We start from the raw sequence: 20,346 nt of genomic DNA, 5'->3' as shown, positions 1-20,346 counted from the left end.
GATCATGATCGATTTTTAAGGATAAAATTGATTTTTCATTTCGAACATGATAAATCATATCAGATCGAAAATCGAAAATAAATTGATTTTCAATCATGATCGATTTTTGAGGATAAAACTGATTTTTAATTTCAAATATGATCGATCACATCCAGTGTTGCAAGAGTGGAGTAAGAGTAGGAGTAAGGAGTGCAAGGAGTGAGATTTTTTGAGGAGTATATGCTTGGAGTAAGAGCACTCCATGCTGTGGTGTGGAGCCATACTCCTATGCTGGAGTATTCCCACTGTTTCGAAAAGGAGTAGGAGTGGAGTTGGAGTGTTGCCAAATCAAAACTCCTTACTCCTCTTTTTCCCCCTAATTTTGTGGCTAATTACATCAAAATGTTGCTATTACTCGCGTATTTTTAATTCTTTTATTTGGTTATTTTACCATTTTGCTCATTAGTTATTGCCAGTTATGTTATTTTATTGATTATTGATATACTTTTACCATCTTATACCTTCACTTCACGGATATAATCAATCACTCAACATCTGTACGATCAAATTTTGGTGAAATTCCTGAAAAATAATAGGAGTAAGGAGTGGAGTGGGAGTGGAGTAGGAGCGTTGAAAGTTTGGTTGGAGTGAGTAAGGAGTGAGTATTATGAGTAAATTTTAAAACTAGGAGTGAAGAGTGGAGTATGGAGTATGATGAAAATGCTTGGAGTAAAAACCACTCCTCCGGAGTGCTGAAACCAGCACTCTTGCAACACTGATCACATCAGATTGAAAATAGGAAAAGAATCGATTTTGGATTTCGATTAATCGGTTTTTAAACACGATCGGTTATTGAGGATAAAATTAATTTTTCATATCGAACATGTTAATTTTCAAAAAATTCTTTGTTTTGCAAAAATTGTAAAAAAATCTCGTTTTTTTTCAAAATTTTCAAAAAGTTTCTGTTTTTGTCAAGATTGTCAAAAAGTTTTGTTTCTGCCAAAACTGCTACCCAGGAAAGTACCATCAGTTTTTCGACAAAATTTTCAAAAGTTAGCATTTTTCCACCTTCCATCCTCCAACGTGGTTCCTTCGGGTGAGAAAATAATTCCCTATTTTTATTTTTCCCATTTGCAAAAAAAAAGTGTGTAATGTCGGTAGCCCCTCCCAAGTTGATGAAATCAAAAAACCTTTTCAAAAAATTCGATCTCTCAAAATTCTTTGTTTTTGTATCAGAATTTTTACTCATGAAAAAACGTGAAAAGGAGCCCCCTACCAAGTTGAAAATTTTTTTTAAAAATGAGAATAAATCTTAATCAGTTTTTTTTTTTTGGATACACGTATCTCATTCCCACATTAGAATTTATTGTTCTACGTAGCTCCCTTTTCAAGAAAACAGTCCTCAATTTTGAGAAAATTGATTTTTTGAGAATTTTTCGAAAAATTTTTCATTTATGGGCAGAATTTTTCTAAGTCTGCACTGTTTCATGAAAACCCTTCCCCCAGTCGCGCAAATGATGTAGATTTTCCAAATCTGGGAACAACGCACACCATGGCAATCATTGCTCTCCTTGTTGCACTAATTCGATAATTACCTGCAATTCTAGGTTCACTGAAGTTGAGCGACGTCTCTAAAAATGGCTGAAATCGCTTCTAAGGTGTATGATATCTTTCAACCAAATCCACAAAAGCTGCAAGAATTGGCAGCGATCGCTGTTTGTCTGGAAATATGGCGTAATGAATTGAAGAAATTATGTAGAAGAAGCGATACCTGGGAAAACTTCGATCCACTCCATCATACTATTTCATTAAAAACTTACTTACCTAGTTTACCATCTGATATCTACCGCATGCTTAAAAAATATGTCAAAAAGTTTTGCTCTTCGTTGAGTTTCTGGGCAAAAGCTCATCATACAAGAATATTTCATCCCTTTTGTAACCATCAGTCTTACAGAGATGTGTTACAATACTTTGATGATTTTGTATGCGATTTTCACATTGCTACATTTAACGGTGTTATAAATTATGATCGCACTGCCAAACGCATGATGCAATGTCAAAGGTTTGATATTAGTGAAAGGTTCGCCATTGCTTGTATGTATTTTTACGAAGACGACATCAAAGAAATGTGGCCACTTGTATCAAAAAAATATGAGTCCAGGTTTAATATCAAGTTTTCTGATAGCCCAGAATTATATTACTGGATTTGTCGTCTCAGAAATACGAGTATGATGGAATTGGATATTATACGAAACAACAGCAGGATGAATGAATCTGTTGATGAAATAATGTTTGACCAGAGCATTGCTTACAGCAGATCAGACCCATTGAAATATTTTTGGAATCGTATGCCTTTGGAAAATCGAATGAAGAAAGCTACCCGTTTTTTTGGATGTTATGATAAAGAATTTTTCATGAGGTATATTTTTCCAAAACTGGGGGATCAACAGATCACACAAATTGTCAGTGAGAAATGCAGTGAGATTGTGCATCCTCTGTTGGAAGTTGGGTGGTTTCATGAAGAGTTCATTTTAAGGACTTGGATATGCATTAGAAATTATATGAGCGAACGTGATTTCATCAATCTCGTTGAGAAAATGTTGTTAACTGAGGGTATGTTGGGGAAAAAAGGATATGGTGTGCCAGAACGTGATCCCGACAGTCGAGTATATTTGTGTCGTGAAATATGGAACTGTGCTCCAAATAATTTTAAACAATCTGCAATCAGAGTCATTTTATCAGACAGCAAGTTATTCAAAAAAAGAGGTTCTATTATTCATGATTTTTTATTATATTCAAACGATGTAGAGTTCATATTCACGATTATGTACGATGCCAGTTTCAAACAAAGAAGCTCATTCTGGCATAATTGCTGGCATCATTTGATTATGGAGATTCGCAGCAAACATTTGCAACGAATGATGAAACTTTGTTTTCAAAATGAATGGGAGATTACTCAATTTAAAGAAAAAGTCATGGCAACGAATACCAAAGTACATTGCTTCTGTGTTTCATTATTACTTCGTTCGAATTTTGGTAAATTAAATAAATTTATAGATTTCTTATGGTCTGATATACGAGCAGCGAGAAATTTCAAACAGCAAATACTCCAGTTAGCTTTTTTCACTGAAGATTGTTACTTTAATTTTATAATTGTCCGAAATCCGAAATGCTTTGATGAATTTGTCAACGATGCGTTTAACAATGTTGATCTATCCAATGACTTTAAAAATCAACTTATGCTGTCTCCTGCAGTGCAATCTTGTTTGTCAGACTATGCTCGTTCATTTTGCTGTCTAGATGAGGTGATGAAATTCATTGACATGTTTGATTTGAGCGAAGAGACTTTACTACAGATCAAAATACATATGATGGATTCATTAAAAGAACGTTTGTCTTTGGATGGCATTAGTCCACGTGATTCACGTTTGCTGGAGGTATCGAGTAGATTTTTATTGTGGTGTGTGGGGAGTGAGGAGGAAGTTGGGAAATTCAAGCAGAGCTTTACCACGGAATCGTAGCTATTAAACCCCTGCCTAAAACTCTTTTAAATGAGGAAAAAATTCTTTGTTTTTTTTTTTTTGAAATTGTCAGAAAGTTCCATTTTAAGTTTGTCAAAATCTTTGAAAAGTACCTAGACCTAGGCCTACTGTTCCTCCAAATTTGCCAATTAACAATTGATACTATAGGCTCAAGTTGTAAATAATTTTATTAATTAATTACCCCTCACCACCTGGTGCGGATTAAAAAAGAAGAAAAAACGATCCTGTTATACCTACTTTTGCCATAGTTGTAAACGAGTCCCATTTTCTTTTTCTTTTTTTTTTTTTTTTTTTCTTTTTTGGGGTGTTTATAATTACAAGATTATTACACCCGTAAGGGGGGGGGGGTAGATTTGGTTGGTGAGGTTGATGTTTTTTGTTAGGGAGATGATTTTTTGAATTTCTGAGGGTTCGTTAGGGATAGTAGGTGGGTTTTCTTTTATCTGTAGTGTAAGTCTGTTTTGTTTTAGTTGGGGACAGTTGAAAAGTATGTGTTGGATGGATGTGGGTTCGTTTCTGCAAAATTCATGGCATGAGGGTTTTGGTTCTTTTTGGTATAAGTGGTTATGAGTAATTTTCGTGTGGCCTATTCTTAGTCTATATGTAGTAATCAGGATTTCTTCTTTTCTGTTCAGGTGGCCTAGATTTTTCCAGGGGAGGATAGTTTTTTTATGTTGGAAGAGTTTGTTTGAAGTTTGTTGTGACCAAAAGTTCTGCCCGTTAGTAAATGTGTTGTGAGTGATTAGAGATTTAATGTCATCAGGAGTGAGAGAGGCAAGAGGGGAGGGGGCAGCGGCTGTTTTTGCTAATCTATCAACAGTTTCATTTCCAGTGATACCTATGTGGCTGGGAACATACATGAAGCTAATTGAGTAATCATAATATTGGAGGTTAAAAAGGGACTTATGTATGTCTTGGACTATGGGATGGTCAGAAAAAATGTTTTGAATGGATAGCAGTGAACTTAGTGAGTCGCTTTGGATTAAGAATTTTTTATTTTCTGATTGAATGGAAATTATATCTATTAGGCGATGTTTTATGGCAGTGAGTTCAGCAGTAAAAATTGAGGCACAGTTGTGAATTTTGAAACTGAGAACTTTGTCATTAATTGAGTAAGCATAACCAGTATGAATATTAAAAATTTTTGAACCATCTGTGAAGCATAAGTTATACTCAGTATAGTTTGATAACAGTTCTAAGTAATGACTCTTGATTAATAATGGGGAGTGATCATGTTTTGGGTAGTTTCTTAAGTAAAATTCCATCTGTATAGGTTTGAGAGACCAAGGGGGATAAGATATTGGTTGATGGATTAGGTTTTTTAGATCAATTTGTAGGTTGTTCATATTTTTGATAAATTCTGGGATTGGACCTGAAGTATGGAGGAAATGCTGAGAGCTGTAGACATTGAGTGACCTTTGAAGAGGGTGAGATGGATTATTTGCAACAGTTGTCAAGAATTTGTTTGTCATGAGAATTTTCCTAAAATCAGGAGGAAGCTCTGCAGCTTCACAATGAATTCTATCAATTGGAGACGAATAGAGAGCAGCTATGCAGATGCGCAAGGAAGAATTTTGAACAGTTTTGAGAATGTTAGTAGTTTTATTTGACAGGTTTGTAAAGCATGGACTTCCATATTATTCAATTTTACTACGTATTAGAGCTTTGTACAAGTGAAGCAATAGTTGCCGTGATGGGTTATACTTTGGATTTTAACAATTTTTAGTAAATTTAGACGTTTGTTAATTTGAGCTTTTATGTTGAGAAAATGAGGCGTCCAAGTAAGTTTTTTATCAAAAGTAAGTCCAAGGAATTTGGTAGTTGGCTTAAAAACTAAAGGATGTCCTTTGAATTCAAGGATGGGTTCTGGGTAGGTTTTATTTCTCTTGGTAAAAAGTATACAGTGAGTTTTAGATTCAGAAAATGTTTGTCCATTTGTTTCAGCCCATTTTTCGATACAATTTAGAGTTTTTTGGATCATTTCTGAGGCTAGTTTGATGTTATTTGAACGTACAGAAATGTTTATATCATCTGCAAAAATTCTTAAGGAAAGAGGTTGAGGAATAATACTACAGATATCATCAATTAGGAGTATAAATATGTAGTATGGTGCTAAGCACAGAGCCTTGAGGGACTCCATTTTCAATATCAAAAAGTTCAGAGTATGTATTTTCAATTCTGACTCTAAAGGTACAATTTGATAAAAAGTTTTGAATAAAGTAAGCTAAATGCCCTCAAATCCCTATAGAATGTATTTTTTGAAGTATTTGGTATCTCCATGCTTTGTCAAAAGCTTTTTCAAGATCAAAGAAGACTGAGAGTACAAATTCTTTATTTTGAAAGGCAGTATTGATTTCCTGTGTAAGACTAAAAAGATGGTCCAGAGTAGATCTTTTTTTCCGAAAGCCACTTTGAAAAGAACTGAGGGAATTTCTTTTTGTGTGGAAGAAAAATATTTTTCACCAAAATCGCAAGGAAAAAGGTTCAATTTTTTGCATGCATTTTCAAAAAATTCTTTGATTTGCTATAATTGTAAAAAAATTTCTATTTTTTCCAATATTTTCAATTTTATCCAAAATTTTCAAAAAGTTTTCGTTTCTGCCAGAACTGCATACCAGAAAAGTCCTATAATTTTTTGACAAAATTTTCAAAACGTTTTGTTTTCTACCCGTGTGAGAAAAATCCAATTTTTTGCCAACATTGCACCTTTTTTCACCTTCCACCCATCCACCCTCCAAAGTTGTTAACTTGTTACCTTAGGTGAGAAAATAATTCTCTACTTTTAATTTCCCCATTTGCAAAAAATGAGGAATTTCAAAAACCTGTACACGCTGATTTCAGACAAACTAATTCCATGAACTCTGTCTGCAGCTCCTCATCAGGTCATCACAATCAAACTTCTGACCACTCAGATGTTACTTAAAAGGATCCAGATTTTGTCTCCCGTTATGATTTGCTCCAAAAAATTATTCTTTTCCAGCACAACAATTGTCGACATCAACATTTGCATCAACCATGTTTTTTTCCAATACAATGATAAGTAGAAAAGTGATCAAGTAGGTAGTTATTTAGTAGGAATTTTCTGTCTGTAAACAAGCCAGGTTACCTAGTAAAAAATTTTGAAAATTTTTCATTATTTCTGATATCTCGACTTCGACATTTGATGTCGACATGTTTATGTAAAATTTGATGCTCGAAAAATTTATGTCCACAAGTACATTGTCGATTGTCGACCAATTTTTCAGAATTGAAATTTTGTTTCAGAGTTTAAAAGTTTGCTTAACAATTATTTAAAATATCATGTTGTTTGAAGAAAAGAACAAATTTTTGACGGCATTTACAAAATTATTCATTTTTTCATAGTTTGAAGTTGTCAATGATATGTCGATGTGAAAGTTGATGGTCCACAAATACATCAACAGCGACACCAACCTCGACCAAATTTTCAAAGATTTCTCAAACTTTGAAAATCACATTGATATTGTGGATGTATTTTAACATCCACATGTTGTCGACATGAAAATGTATTTGTTCAGTTCTCTATAGTATTGCGCACTTCTTCAATATAAGGAGTTAATGTTCAACTTCTCATTTTGTATAGACTTTCTGTCTATACCTCTCGGAGGTGGCCTCCACATTGATCCTGCTTTCAGCATGAGCAATGGCCACCTTCAAAAAATCTTTTTTGGAAAAATAAATTTTCTATTTTTGAAATTATTAATTTTCAATTTTTCCGTAGCAGGATATCGACAAACATGTTGATGCAAATTTTGGTCCATCCACATCCGTCACATTTGGATCCTGCATGTCGATGCAAATTTTGACCCAATGTCAAACCAACTGTCAATATAAATGTTGATCAGCATTGGTCAATAATTGGGTCAAAATAGGGTCAAAATTCACATTAACATGTAGTATCTAAAACCAAAAGTGACGGATGTGGATGGATCAACATTTACTTCAAAATGCACAAATTCCTTCCCAGTAAAAAAATGTGTGCATGACTTTCCGTTTTTTTTTCTCATATCTCATCAGCGTGACTAACTCAACATGAAAAAAACACTCAATCTAAATCTAAATACCTTTCTCCAGCCAATACTTGAGGAATTTAACTGTGTCATCATCAAGTGCCCCATTTAATTTTCCAGGATTGATTTTTCCTGATAATTCACACTCAAATAAGTGCTAGTCAGGATGAACATCGCCGCATTCACACAGATCATCATCAGCCAACTGCCATCTATGAAGGTTGTACTTAGATCATGTGACTCCGCTCCTCAATCTGTTAAGTGTCTTCCACAGTCCATATTTCAGATATTCTCCACTTGGTGGGGCTTCCTGCCTGGTTCTTCCCTCAGCACCTGCATTCCCTTTGTGACATCTACAGTAAAAGCTTGTTATAACGCTTTCAGTTATCCAGCGATGTTAACTAGTTTTTAACCATAACCTTAATTCGGGAAATAACCAGAAAAAATGGTAAAAAACCATGTAACCTTGACCGAGAAAATTCCCGTATTTAAATCTGAGTAACCTTAACCAATAACCTTAACCTTTATTCCAAAATTTAATTACCTTAACCGTAACCTTAACCTCAAAAATTGCGGTTAAAAACCGGTTATAATTACAAATTTTTTTCTGTTTTTTTTTCACTTTCTGGTTTTTGTAGTGCAGTTGGTAGTGTTTTGTTTTTGTTTAAAATTTTATTCATTTTCACAAATTATTACAGTTCTGACTTTTGAGCAAAGATTTGATCAATTTTACTTGAATTTTGTAACTTTGACTTGAAGTAGGTAATCATTGACGATTTTCACACCAATTTTGATGTTTTTTTTGTACATTTTGTGCAGTTTTGAAAAATTAATTTGCAACGATTATCAACGATCTGGTTTTTTTAAATGTTTCGAGATATTTCATCAGATTTTGGTTGTTTCACCAAAAAAAAAAAAAAATCATTTCAATGATATTTTCATTGAGCAATTTTTCAAAGTTTTTCAATATTGCCAATTACTGGCAAGAAAAAAGATATTTTCACATTTTTATCCAAAAGGCAAAAAGTGAGATGATTTTGCAGCTTTAAGGTATGGCAATAAATCAAGACTTTTTTGGAAATGTTGACATTTGAGTGAGAATGTTTAGCGATTACTGGCAGAAAAGCGAGATTTCAACAATTTATAAATTTAAGCATAACACAGAGCTAATTTGAAAAATCACATTTTTAAAATGATTTGACAACAAAAAACTAATTTTTTGTGACAAAAAGCTTACTTTCATGTAAAAATTCATACTTTCTTAAAATTTTGGCCGCAACAACAGTTTTTTTTTGCAATTTTTGCAGTTTTAATTTTTAAAAAAGTAAAAAAAAACTTATGGCAAAATTTTGCCAAAAAATCTGTTTTTTTAATTTTCAACAGTTTCAGTTCATACAAACAAGTTGAATTATTTTTGATTTTGGACAAAAAAAAGGAAGATTTTTTGATGACCTTATTGATACAATAATTCATACAAAAAAAAGCAGGTACCTAAGTCAAGTTTTCACAAAAGAGTAGGAGTTCTAGATTTTTTGTCATAATCTTGAGAAGAAAGTTGAAAAGTAAAATTTTTCAAAATTTTGGTAAGCAACTGATTAGGTATCTACCTACTTTTTGGAAAATGTGAAACAAAAAAGCAAAGCTTTCTGAAAATTTGACCACAGAACACAGTTTTGTTGTTCAAATTCAAAATAAATCATGATCGTTTTTGATCAAATGCTTTGTAGATGGGTACTTTTGACGTTTCCATTTTCAAGTAGGTACTGTTGACTTTCCTCAAGAATAAATTTTTTTTGAAATTTACATTCTTTTTGGAACGGCCCAAATCAAATAGAATTCATTTTTATTCTGTGCATGCGACCGTATTCTCGTAACTTAGAAACTTACCTGTGCCATGTTAATTGGTCCCCTCGTTGCACTAATCTGATATAATTACCTACAATTCTAGGTTCCCTTGAAGTCAAGCTACTTCTCTGAAAATGGCTGAAATCACTTCTAAGGTGTATGATATCTTTCAACCAAATCCACAAAAGCTGAAAGAATTGGCTGCGATCGCTGTTACTCTGGAAATATGGCGTAATGAATTAAATAAATTATGTAGAAGAAGCGATACCTGGGAAAACTTTGATCCACGCCACCATATCATTTCATTGGAAACTTACTTGCCTAGTTTACCACCAAATATCTATCACATGATTGAAAAATATGCCAAGAAGTTTGGCTCTTCATTGAGCTTCTGGGCAAGAGGTCATCATACAAGAATATTTCATTCCTTTTGTAATCATCAGTCTTACAGAGATGTGTTAAAATACTTTGATGATTTTGTTTGCGATAATAACGATGTTACATTTAACGGTGTTATAAATTATGATCGCACTGCCAAACGCATGATGCAATGTCAAAGGTTTGATATTACTGAAAGGTTCGCCATTGCTTGTATGTATTTTTACGAAGACGACATCAAAGAAATGTGGCCACTTGTATCAAAAAAATATGAGTCGAGGTTTAATATCAAGTGTTATGAAAGCCCAGAATTATATTACTGGATTTGCCATCTCAGAAATATTTGTTTGTTGGATAAGATAAAAAACAGCGGGAATGATTCTGTTGATGAAATAATGTTTGGATGGTGCTCTTCTAGTGGAAGTCATAGAGCATCGAAATATTTTTGGAATCGTATGTCTTCGGAAAATCAAATGAAGAAAGCTACTCGTTTTTTTATATGTTTTAAAGAAAGTTTCGTCAGGCATATTTTACCAAAACTGAATGATCAACAGCTTACAACAATTGTCAGTGAGAAATGTAGTGGGATTGTGCAGCGCATGTTGGAAATTGGGTGCAGTGATGAAGAGTTTGTATTGAAGACATGGATGCGCGTTAGAAATTTTACGAGCGAACATGATTTTAGCAATCTTGTTGAGAAAATGTTGTTAACTGAGGTTACTTTTATGAAATGGAGGTATGTTGGGGTGGAACGCGATCTCACCAGTCTGGTATTTTTGTGCAGTGAAATATGGAACAGCGTTCCAGATAATTTTAAACAATCTGCAATCAGAGCCATTTCATCTAACAGCGAGTTATTCATAAAAAGATGTTCTGTTATTCATGATTTTCAATTATACTCGAACGACTTCGAGTTGATATTCATGATTGTGTACGATGCAAGTTTCAAAGAAAGAAGCTCATTCTGGCATAAATGCTGGCATCATTTGATTTTGGAGTTTCGGAGCGAGCATTTGCAACGAATGATGAAACTTTGTTTTCAAAATGAACGCGAGATTACTCAATTTAAAGAAACAGTCATGGCAACGAACACAAAAGTACATTGCTTCTGTGTTTCATTATTACTACGTTCGAATTTTGGTAAATTAAATAAATTTATAGATTTCTTATGGTCTGAGTCTGACATAAATGCGGTGAGAAATTTCAAACAGCAAATACTCCAGTTGGCTTTTTTCACTGGAGATTGTTACTTTAATTGTATAATTGTTCGAAATCCGAAAGGCTTTGATGAATTTGTCAATGATGCGTATAACAATGTTGATCTATCCAATGACTTTAAAAATCAACTTATGTTGTCTTCTGCAGTGCAATCTTGTTTGTCAGACTATGCTCGTTCATTTTGCTGTCTATATGAAGTGATGGAATTCATCGACATGTTTGATTTGAGAGAAGAGACTTTACTGCAGATCAAAATACATATGATGGATTCATTAAAAGAACGTTTGTCTTCAGATGGAATGAGTCCACGTGATTCACGTCTGTTGGAGTGGTCGAGTAGATTTTTATTGTGGTGTTTGGGTAGTGAGGAGGAAGTTGAGAAATTCAAGCTGAGCTTGACTTCGGAATCTAGCTAGTAAACCTATGCCTGAAGGTCTTTTAGTGGATAGCTCGCAAGGGAACCTCTTGAGGCGCCCACCTCCGATTTGAACACAACCACAATTTTTGGAAAGAGCATGGTGTAATACCCCCAAAACCAAATTTTCAGCTGCCCAACTTTATCTTTCGCTTTTTAGCAAACGTTTGAAAATTCCAAATTGACTGTTTTTGGTGATTTACCTATGCTATGCTTTTAAAAAAAAGTACATACTTGATCAGTAAAAATTATCAAAATAAGTCTTAAAACTGATATTACTTAATTCCCCAAATTCAAATTTCACCATTTCCAGATTCCAGCCATTCTGGAGCCTCCAGCACGATTTTTCAATTTCTCCAGAATTTTGAATTTGCTCCAGAAGGCGTGACTATGAAGTTGGGCAGCTTTTGAGGGTTTCAGACCATGCTGGCCCTCTCGCCCACTGCATGGGGTGTCATTAATTTATGTATGAGTTGCTGTGTAATGTTAAAATGAAATGAAATTAAAAAAAAAAAAATCGCAGTTCCGTTCAAATTGGAGGCGGATATCTCAAGAGATTCCCTTAGGGTCAGCTTGACAGGTTTTATAGACATGTGACCTCTCTGTAGTGATTTAGTTTTCAAACAAGATTTCATTCATTGGCTCATTCATGCTGTACTCTTCGTGTTTTATTTCTTAAGATTGAGTTGAATACGCAGTTTACTTACTTACTTACCTATTTTTATGGTAATTTATAATGACTTTTTTTTGAATTTGAAATTACTGCTATCTATGTATATTTAGTTACTTCCATCAAAGAGCTCTTTTCCAAAGTGAGTCATAGTCATTTTTTTCCTCGTTTAGGAAAACAAAAAAAAAGTTTCCGCTCCAGGGAATGTAATGTGAAAATTTTACATTACATTCCCAGGATGGTCACCTTTCTCCAAATAAAAAAATTACCTAACCCATTTTGGAAAAGAACTCTTCAATTTATTGTAAGTATTACTGCAATATTTCTAAACATTTTATGCAAGTATTTAGGTGTTGTAAACTTGTAATTTTATAAGCTTTGTATGTATGTAATTTTATTCATTGTGTGATTCGTCGAATCAAGATCAACCTCAGAAAATAATTATAAACTGTATGTAGTATAGATACCGTCTAGTTATTTTGCTACTTAGATAGGATCCTACTAGGTTAAGAAAATGGCTACTAGACCTCGTTGTAGGTCTTGTCTGTGAATACTTTGAAGTTTGAATATGTTGAAGATGAGCCTATCAACTTATGATTTTTCCTCTGATATAACTAGATGTATGTTTTGTGCGTTCTTCGCGTTTTTGATATTTTTTGATCTACCTTTAATTTCTTGATTTTTTTTTCCTAATGTCAACTGTCGTAATATCTTGATATTATAATGATTTGAAATGAATTGACTTTCCTTTTTATTGAATTACTGAGTCGGGGATAGTGTGATATATTTCTCTCTTCGATATGGATCCTGATATGGCTGCCTAAAGCCGAAGCATAGAGGTGCTGGTGTTCGAAATGTGGTGAGAATTAACAAGTCCCCTTTTAGGTTAGATATGCTATGATTATATAGCAACTAGAAATACCTACTTGTAAATATGAATTAGTCTCATTATAAACTTTATTTTTAGATTAATTTCCTCGATATGATTTGATTATAAATCGCAGATACAGGGTGCCCAGAAATATCGAGCACCCCAAGGAAAGTTTTTCATTAAAAATATAGGTTGGCAACGTGAAATAGATGCATATGATTGGTGGAATGTTATCTCTCCAGCCCAACAACCAATCATGTGCTATCATTATTATCATTCACTGTGACCAACCAAAGTATTTTAGTAGCAAACTTTTTTTAGGGGTGCTCGATATTTCTGGGCACCCTGTAGGTTTTACCTACTTTCTAAATTTGATGATATATCTCGATTATGAGATGACTTGAACCCCTTCTTGGAACTACCAGCGAAATATGTGACGTGCTGTACGAGAATCGACCTTAGGTAAAAAAATGTGTTTTGAGAAACATGCATTTAAAGTTTTGAAGTGTGTTTTTGCCTTATTCTTGGGTAGGTATGCAACAGAAACGTCTCCAGTAGTTTTGTCTAGGTCCCCTTTAGCTCTGTGACTGTTCGTGTAAACCAGTCATAACCGCTTGTTCCTATGTTGCCACGCTAGCCGCGTGGCGCAGCTGATGGACTATCACGCGGGAGGTACCAAGTTCAAATCCCCCCTAAACCAACAATTTTTTTAAAATTTTTTTCAGTTGTTTTTTTTATTTTAATATTTTTGCAAGCAAATTTTTCACTGAAAATAAAATTTATTCTACTTTTTATTCTTTTAAAAAATTAATAGTTTTTATGAAGTGAAATACACGAATGGGGCTTGATAAGTGTTTGTATGCAAATTAGGTTATTTTTTAGTGCCAAAATCATAAAAAATAAAAAAAATGAATTTTGAGTTGATTTTGGCCCTACCCCTCAACTTTGGGGTCGATTTCCGAGGAAAGTAAAAGAGATAGGAAGTTGCGGTTTGTGCCATTGGAAAGAGCGTCTTTTTTTCTATAATAATCGCTCATTAACTTGAAAACCTTTCTTTTGACCTAAGGTCGATTCTCGTAGAGCATGTCACATATAATGAATCATACGTTGTACAAAATACTTTGAAATAAATTTACTCACGAGCTTTACTCGTACCTTCTTGATTATTTTACAAAATCATTTTATTTCTGTGTGACAAAGATTTTTTATTTTAGATGATCTCTGATATACATAGTTAGTAATGTGGTTTCTAGGAGGTTTAAATTTCCTACGTAACAATCCTATTTACCCATAGTCTCATTCTTATATCATCCACCTATCTTCTTCCTATATGAATTTTCCACATCCACTCATACAAAACTGTCATTCCTTGTCCCAAAAATTCCCAATTTTGTTTAACTGTAAGAGGTAATAATGACTTAAAGCATGATAGGTGGAGATACCATAATTCATGATGTTGTGTTGTTTCCTAGAAATATTCCTTAAAGTCTTTCTACGAAATACTTACCAGAATACCTCAAATGCTCGGCTAGGGCGTGAGGTAGGAAAGGTTGCATTTTACACTCTTAACAGATGTTCACACTCACCATAAATAACTACAGTTGTACACAAAGAAATATATAATGAGCATGAGTTTAACAACACTTTACATGACTTATTCAATTACACACGTTGGTGTAGATGAAAGGGGTTAACATGACAAATGGTTACTTACATTTACATACGTCGATGTAGAATAAGTGTCAACTCGATGCACCTTTCGCACATTAGCGAGGTTTCATTCGCACATTGGCGAGGGGGTGGTCATAAGGTATCCCTCAGTGGAGATTCCCGTACGTTCGTCGACGTATTCTAACTGTGATGGCGGCGAGTAGATCATCAATCCTTCTCGCCTCACTCCGACGACATCGTGAGTGCATCGACCTTATAAATAAGTAACCTAATTAAAACTAAATGAAATAATTAACACTACACTTAATACTCGAGAATAAAACTTATATACTAAATGACTGCATTAACCGATTGACTATGAATAACATACCCGCGTGCACTCGAATACGTTACTGACGATCGCTACTCTCGTTGCTTGGCTCGTATGGCTAGCTGACGAGAACGCGACGCAGTGTTGCCTTAGTGCAACGCAGTGTTACCATGTGGGTGCGCCCTAAACATACCACGTACGGCATAGTAGTATATCACATAACCCTAGTTACCACAAAACATAATGTGATTTTGTTTATTCAAAGTTTAGAGTACATTATTTGCATGTAATGGTGTATTATATTGCGGTTGTAAGAAAGACAAATTCATAAAAAATTGGAATTTTTTAAAGATCATTGTAGATTTCAATTCCATTAGGGGAAAGGCGGGTAAGTTGACGACCTTAAGGTTTGGATGACTGCATCTCATTTTCTACAACACGTACGACAAATTTTTCGACAGCAAATGGTAGCCCCAACCTTTGGCTATCTCTATCCCATCAAAATAGGATCTAACAATTTTTTTTTCATATCAAAATTTTCAAAATTGTACAAGAACTCAAATTCGCCAACTTACCCGCGATGTCGGATAAGTTGGCGAATGTTCGAGGGCAAGTTGGCGAATGTTGAAAAAAGTGTCCAAAAAAGTCATGAAAAGGAATGATAACACATTAAAAGGATTAAAACATTAAGTGTACATGCGAGATGAATCATGCATACAAAGTCAACGCTATCAAATTTTTTTTGAGAGATACCTATTTGTAATTCGCCAACTTACCCTCCACCAAATCAATCAATTCTCTCCTAGATCACACAATTTTTGAGATTTTGTCAAAATTTAAGGGCCAACTGCGGAAATATTACTGTCATATTTATTAGTGGTCATTTGTTTATAACTAGCGACATAATGAAACTGTAGAACTTACTGAAAAAATTCACTAATACAATTTCGCCAACTTACCCGATATGCAAAAAAAATTTTGAAATTTTTTTTCTCATTCAAATTTGCATGTAATTACATGGAAATTGCAGCAAACTGAACGTAATGCTTGTCTATTTGATTTGATCACCTAAGAATAACTTTTTTAAAATAAATATTTTCATGAAACCTTATTTTTTATCCCTTGAAAATTACATCAACATATATGAAAACACGTTTTTCCGTATTTACTTTTTTTGGTGTGGATTTTTTCAAAAATATACTTCACCAAGGTCTGTGTACATGCAAGGTGCATCACATATCAAAATTTGGTGCCGCTATCTACATTTTTGTGGCAGATATTTGCAATTCGTCAACTTAGCCCAGTCGCCAACTTACCCGACTTTCCCCTACCTACTTCTAAATGATAGCTTTTGAGCACATAAAGGGTTTTCTGTAGTCTGTCGGGTTCGAAGGAGAGAGGAGAAGGAATTAAAGTTACCTCCAAATTCACATTTTGGGGGGGGGGGGGTGTTTTCATGCCATCCTCAGACTACTTGAAAATTGGCTCCAATGTTAGTAAATTTTTTTGAGAGGTCGAGAATTGACCACAACTGCCCGAGCTGACATTTTGCCTGGCTCAGACAGTTTTTTTGCCTATATTTGCGATTTCAGGTCGTTTTCTCACCTGAGTCAGGCTAATGACAAAAATATGCAAATTATGTAGCTCGTGGGTAGGCCTATTTGATTTTTTTAATTAGGTACCTTATGCGAGTGTTAGATGGCGCCGTATTGACAATGAAAAACGCATAGCTAGAAAGTCCTACTATTCGTCTTTAAGTTTACAGTGTGCTAGGAGGTCGAAAAACATCAATTTTGATGCTTTATTCGCCAAATTAAAAATTTTCAATTTTTTTCCTATTTCTCTCCCCAAAAATCAAGTGTTTAGTTTAAGATAAAATGAAAATAAACCCAGAAATGGAAACTTCAGATTTTTTATTGCACCTTATAATTTCATCAGGCTTATTCCAATGGCAAATAGGAAAATTTCGAATGACCATCTTCTGGCATTTGGACTCAAAAAAAAAACTCCAAGGAATTAGATAACTCAGATTTCAAAGCTCCATCATTTTTTTGAGAATTTTGTGCAATTTTAATTTTCAAGTAGAATTATCGCCCATTTTGTACACTTTTTTGGACCTAAATTTTGGAAAACATTGTTTTTGAATTAAACAACTCCTGGAAATTTGATTGCCACAAACACCAAATTTGTTTATCTTTTCTTTTCCTCTTATTAGGTATATATTTTTGTGGATATATGCTTAGGTATGCAATTATGTAGGTATCTTTTTTTTAAATGTGGAGCATTTTCAGGAAAAAAATGTACTAGGTATTGGGAAGTCCCCACCAAAGATACGCACTCTGGTGGAGTTGTCGTGAATTGTCCCATACACACAGAATGCCATGAATCCTAAATTGGAAACGTAGTAACTGTGTTACTCAAATGGCTGGTTCTTTTCTGTTGTGTCAGATACTTCAAAATAAAGCTGGTAATTGGCTGGCTATTGGTTGACATACTGGAAACCCCTGATTTTTGGCTGCTCGAATTAATTTCACACATTTTGGAAAAGTTTAAAAATTTGGGAGAAGTTGACAATTATGCTGAATACTCCAGATTTCCTCAATATAATAAAATTTAGTGGGAGGGGGGGGGGCAAGTTTCAGACAAGATCAAGTCATTCACTCCAATTTCAAATAGGTGGCCAAATCAATTTCTACATCTTCTGGGTTTGGCCTTTTTAAATTCTGGAGGATTCGAAAATCGCTCTTTTTAGTCATGTTGACTTAATTCTCTGATTTTTTTTTTGTTGCAGAGATAGAACCTGACTGATACCGACAGTGACACGGTAATGGACGACGATATGGATTTAATGGGACTGTTACGAGGTTTGCAACAAGAAAATGCGAAGAAAAAGTTGTTGACGAGAGACATTGCACAAATTATCGTCCAGTGGTATTTAAAGATGATGGGATTCATCAAGGTCGATGATGATAAATTTAAACGTAGAGCCTTTGGCTTGAATACTCCGTTCGAATTTACATCGAGGACTGATAAGCACAGCTTTGAGTTAACTGTAAGAAGTGCTTACCTCACATTTCAGCTTCATAGGTAATTTAATTTGTAAATATTTACCCAGTTATCAACCTATAGATTTTATTTTAGCGTCTTCCGCATCCGGATGACAATGCGTATCGTGCAGATGTGGCGTCATCGTCATCATATTATGGTTTCGGAGCATTCCTATCTTTAAATCTAGATCAATCCAGTGTCGAGAAAGACGCGAAGAAATTACGTGTTGAGATGAAGAGGTTGCACTCCAGCTTACGAAGAGCGTAAGACTTTTTTTCATTATTTTTTGTTTTATAAAAGTCAACCTAATCATTGTTTTTAATTTCAGTTGGGAGAATATTCTAGACTAATGACGATACAACATCGTTACTATGTACCTATCAGAAGTTTATTTTGTTCTCCATTAAAATTACATCAATTTATTTGTAATTTTTAACAATTTTATTAACTTACATCACTATTTTTTAAACATTTTTTATGGAATTTTATCGAATTAAAAGTTTTTTTTGTAACTTTTTTACTAGATTTTTTGTTTTTTGTTTTTCCTTTGGCATTAATTAATTTTGGTGCCAATTTTTTTTTTTTTTTTTTTTTGTAATACTTTGGCGTATTTTGAATATTATACCTACCTTATATTTTTTTGCTATATTTTATCAACTTTCTGCCATTTTCGTATCAAATTTTGGTGATTTTTAGTTTTTTCGTGAACGATGAACGTTTACGGTTTTCTTGTTTTAGAATACTTGAAGTAATTTTTACAAAACTGTCCAGACTAAAGTTGCACTGAAACTTGAGCGCAAAACAATTAAAATGAAAATAACTTTGAGAACCAGGAACCAGCGTTATCGATTCGACCAAACTGGCATTTTATTCGTTTGGTGATGAAAAATGGGAATAAATAATGAACGTTTATGGTATTGATTTTGACTTGATGAAATTTGCTAAAACCAAATTGACTTGCTCTAAAGTCTGAACTGATCGTACTGAATATGAGTAATATCAATCAATGCAACTTCGTTCATGCGAAATCGATTTACTGCGATGTTTCAAGTCTAAATAGCGGAGAAAAAAGTCTGTGAAAATCCAAAATAGGCAACTTCATTTTGGTCATTCCATGTCAATTCGACCAACGTTTTTGAGTCATGTCTTTCGATTTCGCTCAAATTTTTTTTACAATATCTACCCACCCAGTAGATAAGAAACCTGCAATCAGTTTGGTCCCAGCCCCCTCAGATGTTGGGTGGGGGGGCTTCCATTATTTTCACATTGTCTCGAGGTACTCAACTTCAGCAGCGCATTCCTCAAAAACTACGATACCTTGATCAAATCTGATTTCACAGTTCGAAAGGGTATTGAATTTTGAACTTTTTAAGCATTTTGAAATTTTCAAAATTTGAAAGTTGAACTTTCGAATTGAAAATTCAAATTTCAAAATAGCGCTGTAAGTGGGAGCTACCATTTAAAATTCTGAAAAAATTTCCATAAATGTAACTTTGGACGCTTTTTCGAAATATTCAAGTTTCGAGATGGGGTCTCTCGATGGAGGGGGAGCACCCCCACCCCCAATTTGGGGCAAAACTTTCGAAAAAAAATCTGGGGCATGTGATATATCGAATTGTATGTTTTTGGTAACGCTGAACACGAATATGAGGGTAGATTTTTTATTCGACCACATCCACGGCCCCCAGCACTTCCCTAAATGGGGTAAAAGTTCAAAATAGGTTTTTTTTGTGCGACACGTCAAATAGTATGTTCTTGGTGACGCTGAACACGAATATGACGTCAGATTTTTGATTGGGCCCCATCTACGGCCTCCAGCCAATTTATTGGACTTTTACCAATTGGGGGAGGTTCTGGGAGCCATGGGTGAGGTCAATTTGAAAAACTACGGATATATATTCGTATTCAGCGATTTCGAAAACGTACCAATTCATGTGTCACACGATTGAAACCATTTTTTTTTAGGTTACCCTCCCTGGAGAGGTGCTTGGGGGGGCGTGGATGAGTCCAATCAAAAATCTAACGTTATATTCGTGTTCAGCGTCACCAAAAACATACTATTTGATGTATTGCACAAAAAACCTATTTTGAACTTTTACCCCATTTAGGGAGGTGCTGGGGGCTGTGGATGGGGTCGAATCAAAAATCTATCGTCATATTCGTGTTCAGCGTTACCAAAAACATACAATTCGATATATCACATGCCCCAGATTTTTTTCGAAAGATTTGTCCCAAATTGGGGGTGGGGGTGCTCCCTCTCCATCGAGAGATCCCATCTCGAAACTTGAATATTTCGAAAAAGCTTCAAACGGTGCGTCTATGGACATTTTTTCAGAATTTTAAATGGTAGCTCCCACTTACAGCGCCATTT

At 34.4% G+C, this 20,346-nt stretch overlaps 1 protein-coding gene across 3 annotated transcripts in view; it reads left to right on the top strand.

Moving 5' to 3' along the window:
• The window catches only part of LOC135834738 (uncharacterized), a 136,148-nt gene extending 117,655 nt beyond the window's left edge, over nucleotides 1-18,493 (top strand). For all 3 annotated transcript variants that reach the window (XM_065348707.1, XM_065348708.1, XM_065348706.1), the window contains exons 2-4: nucleotides 17,719-17,979; nucleotides 18,069-18,238; nucleotides 18,304-18,493. In XM_065348707.1, coding sequence (XP_065204779.1) covers nucleotides 17,755-17,979; nucleotides 18,069-18,238; nucleotides 18,304-18,325 — 417 coding nt within the window. In that variant the 5' untranslated portion in view covers nucleotides 17,719-17,754 and the 3' untranslated portion in view covers nucleotides 18,326-18,493. The remainder of the gene's footprint in view (nucleotides 1-17,718; nucleotides 17,980-18,068; nucleotides 18,239-18,303) is intronic.
• Nucleotides 18,494-20,346: the final 1,853 nt, after the last annotated feature.

The sequence above is a fragment of the Planococcus citri genome, chromosome 2, assembly GCF_950023065.1.
Source record: "Planococcus citri chromosome 2, ihPlaCitr1.1, whole genome shotgun sequence".
NCBI classification, from domain to species: domain Eukaryota; kingdom Metazoa; phylum Arthropoda; class Insecta; order Hemiptera; family Pseudococcidae; genus Planococcus; species Planococcus citri.
The sequence above is the reverse complement of the archived record's forward strand: the minus strand, read 5'-3'. Positions and strand labels throughout refer to the sequence as shown.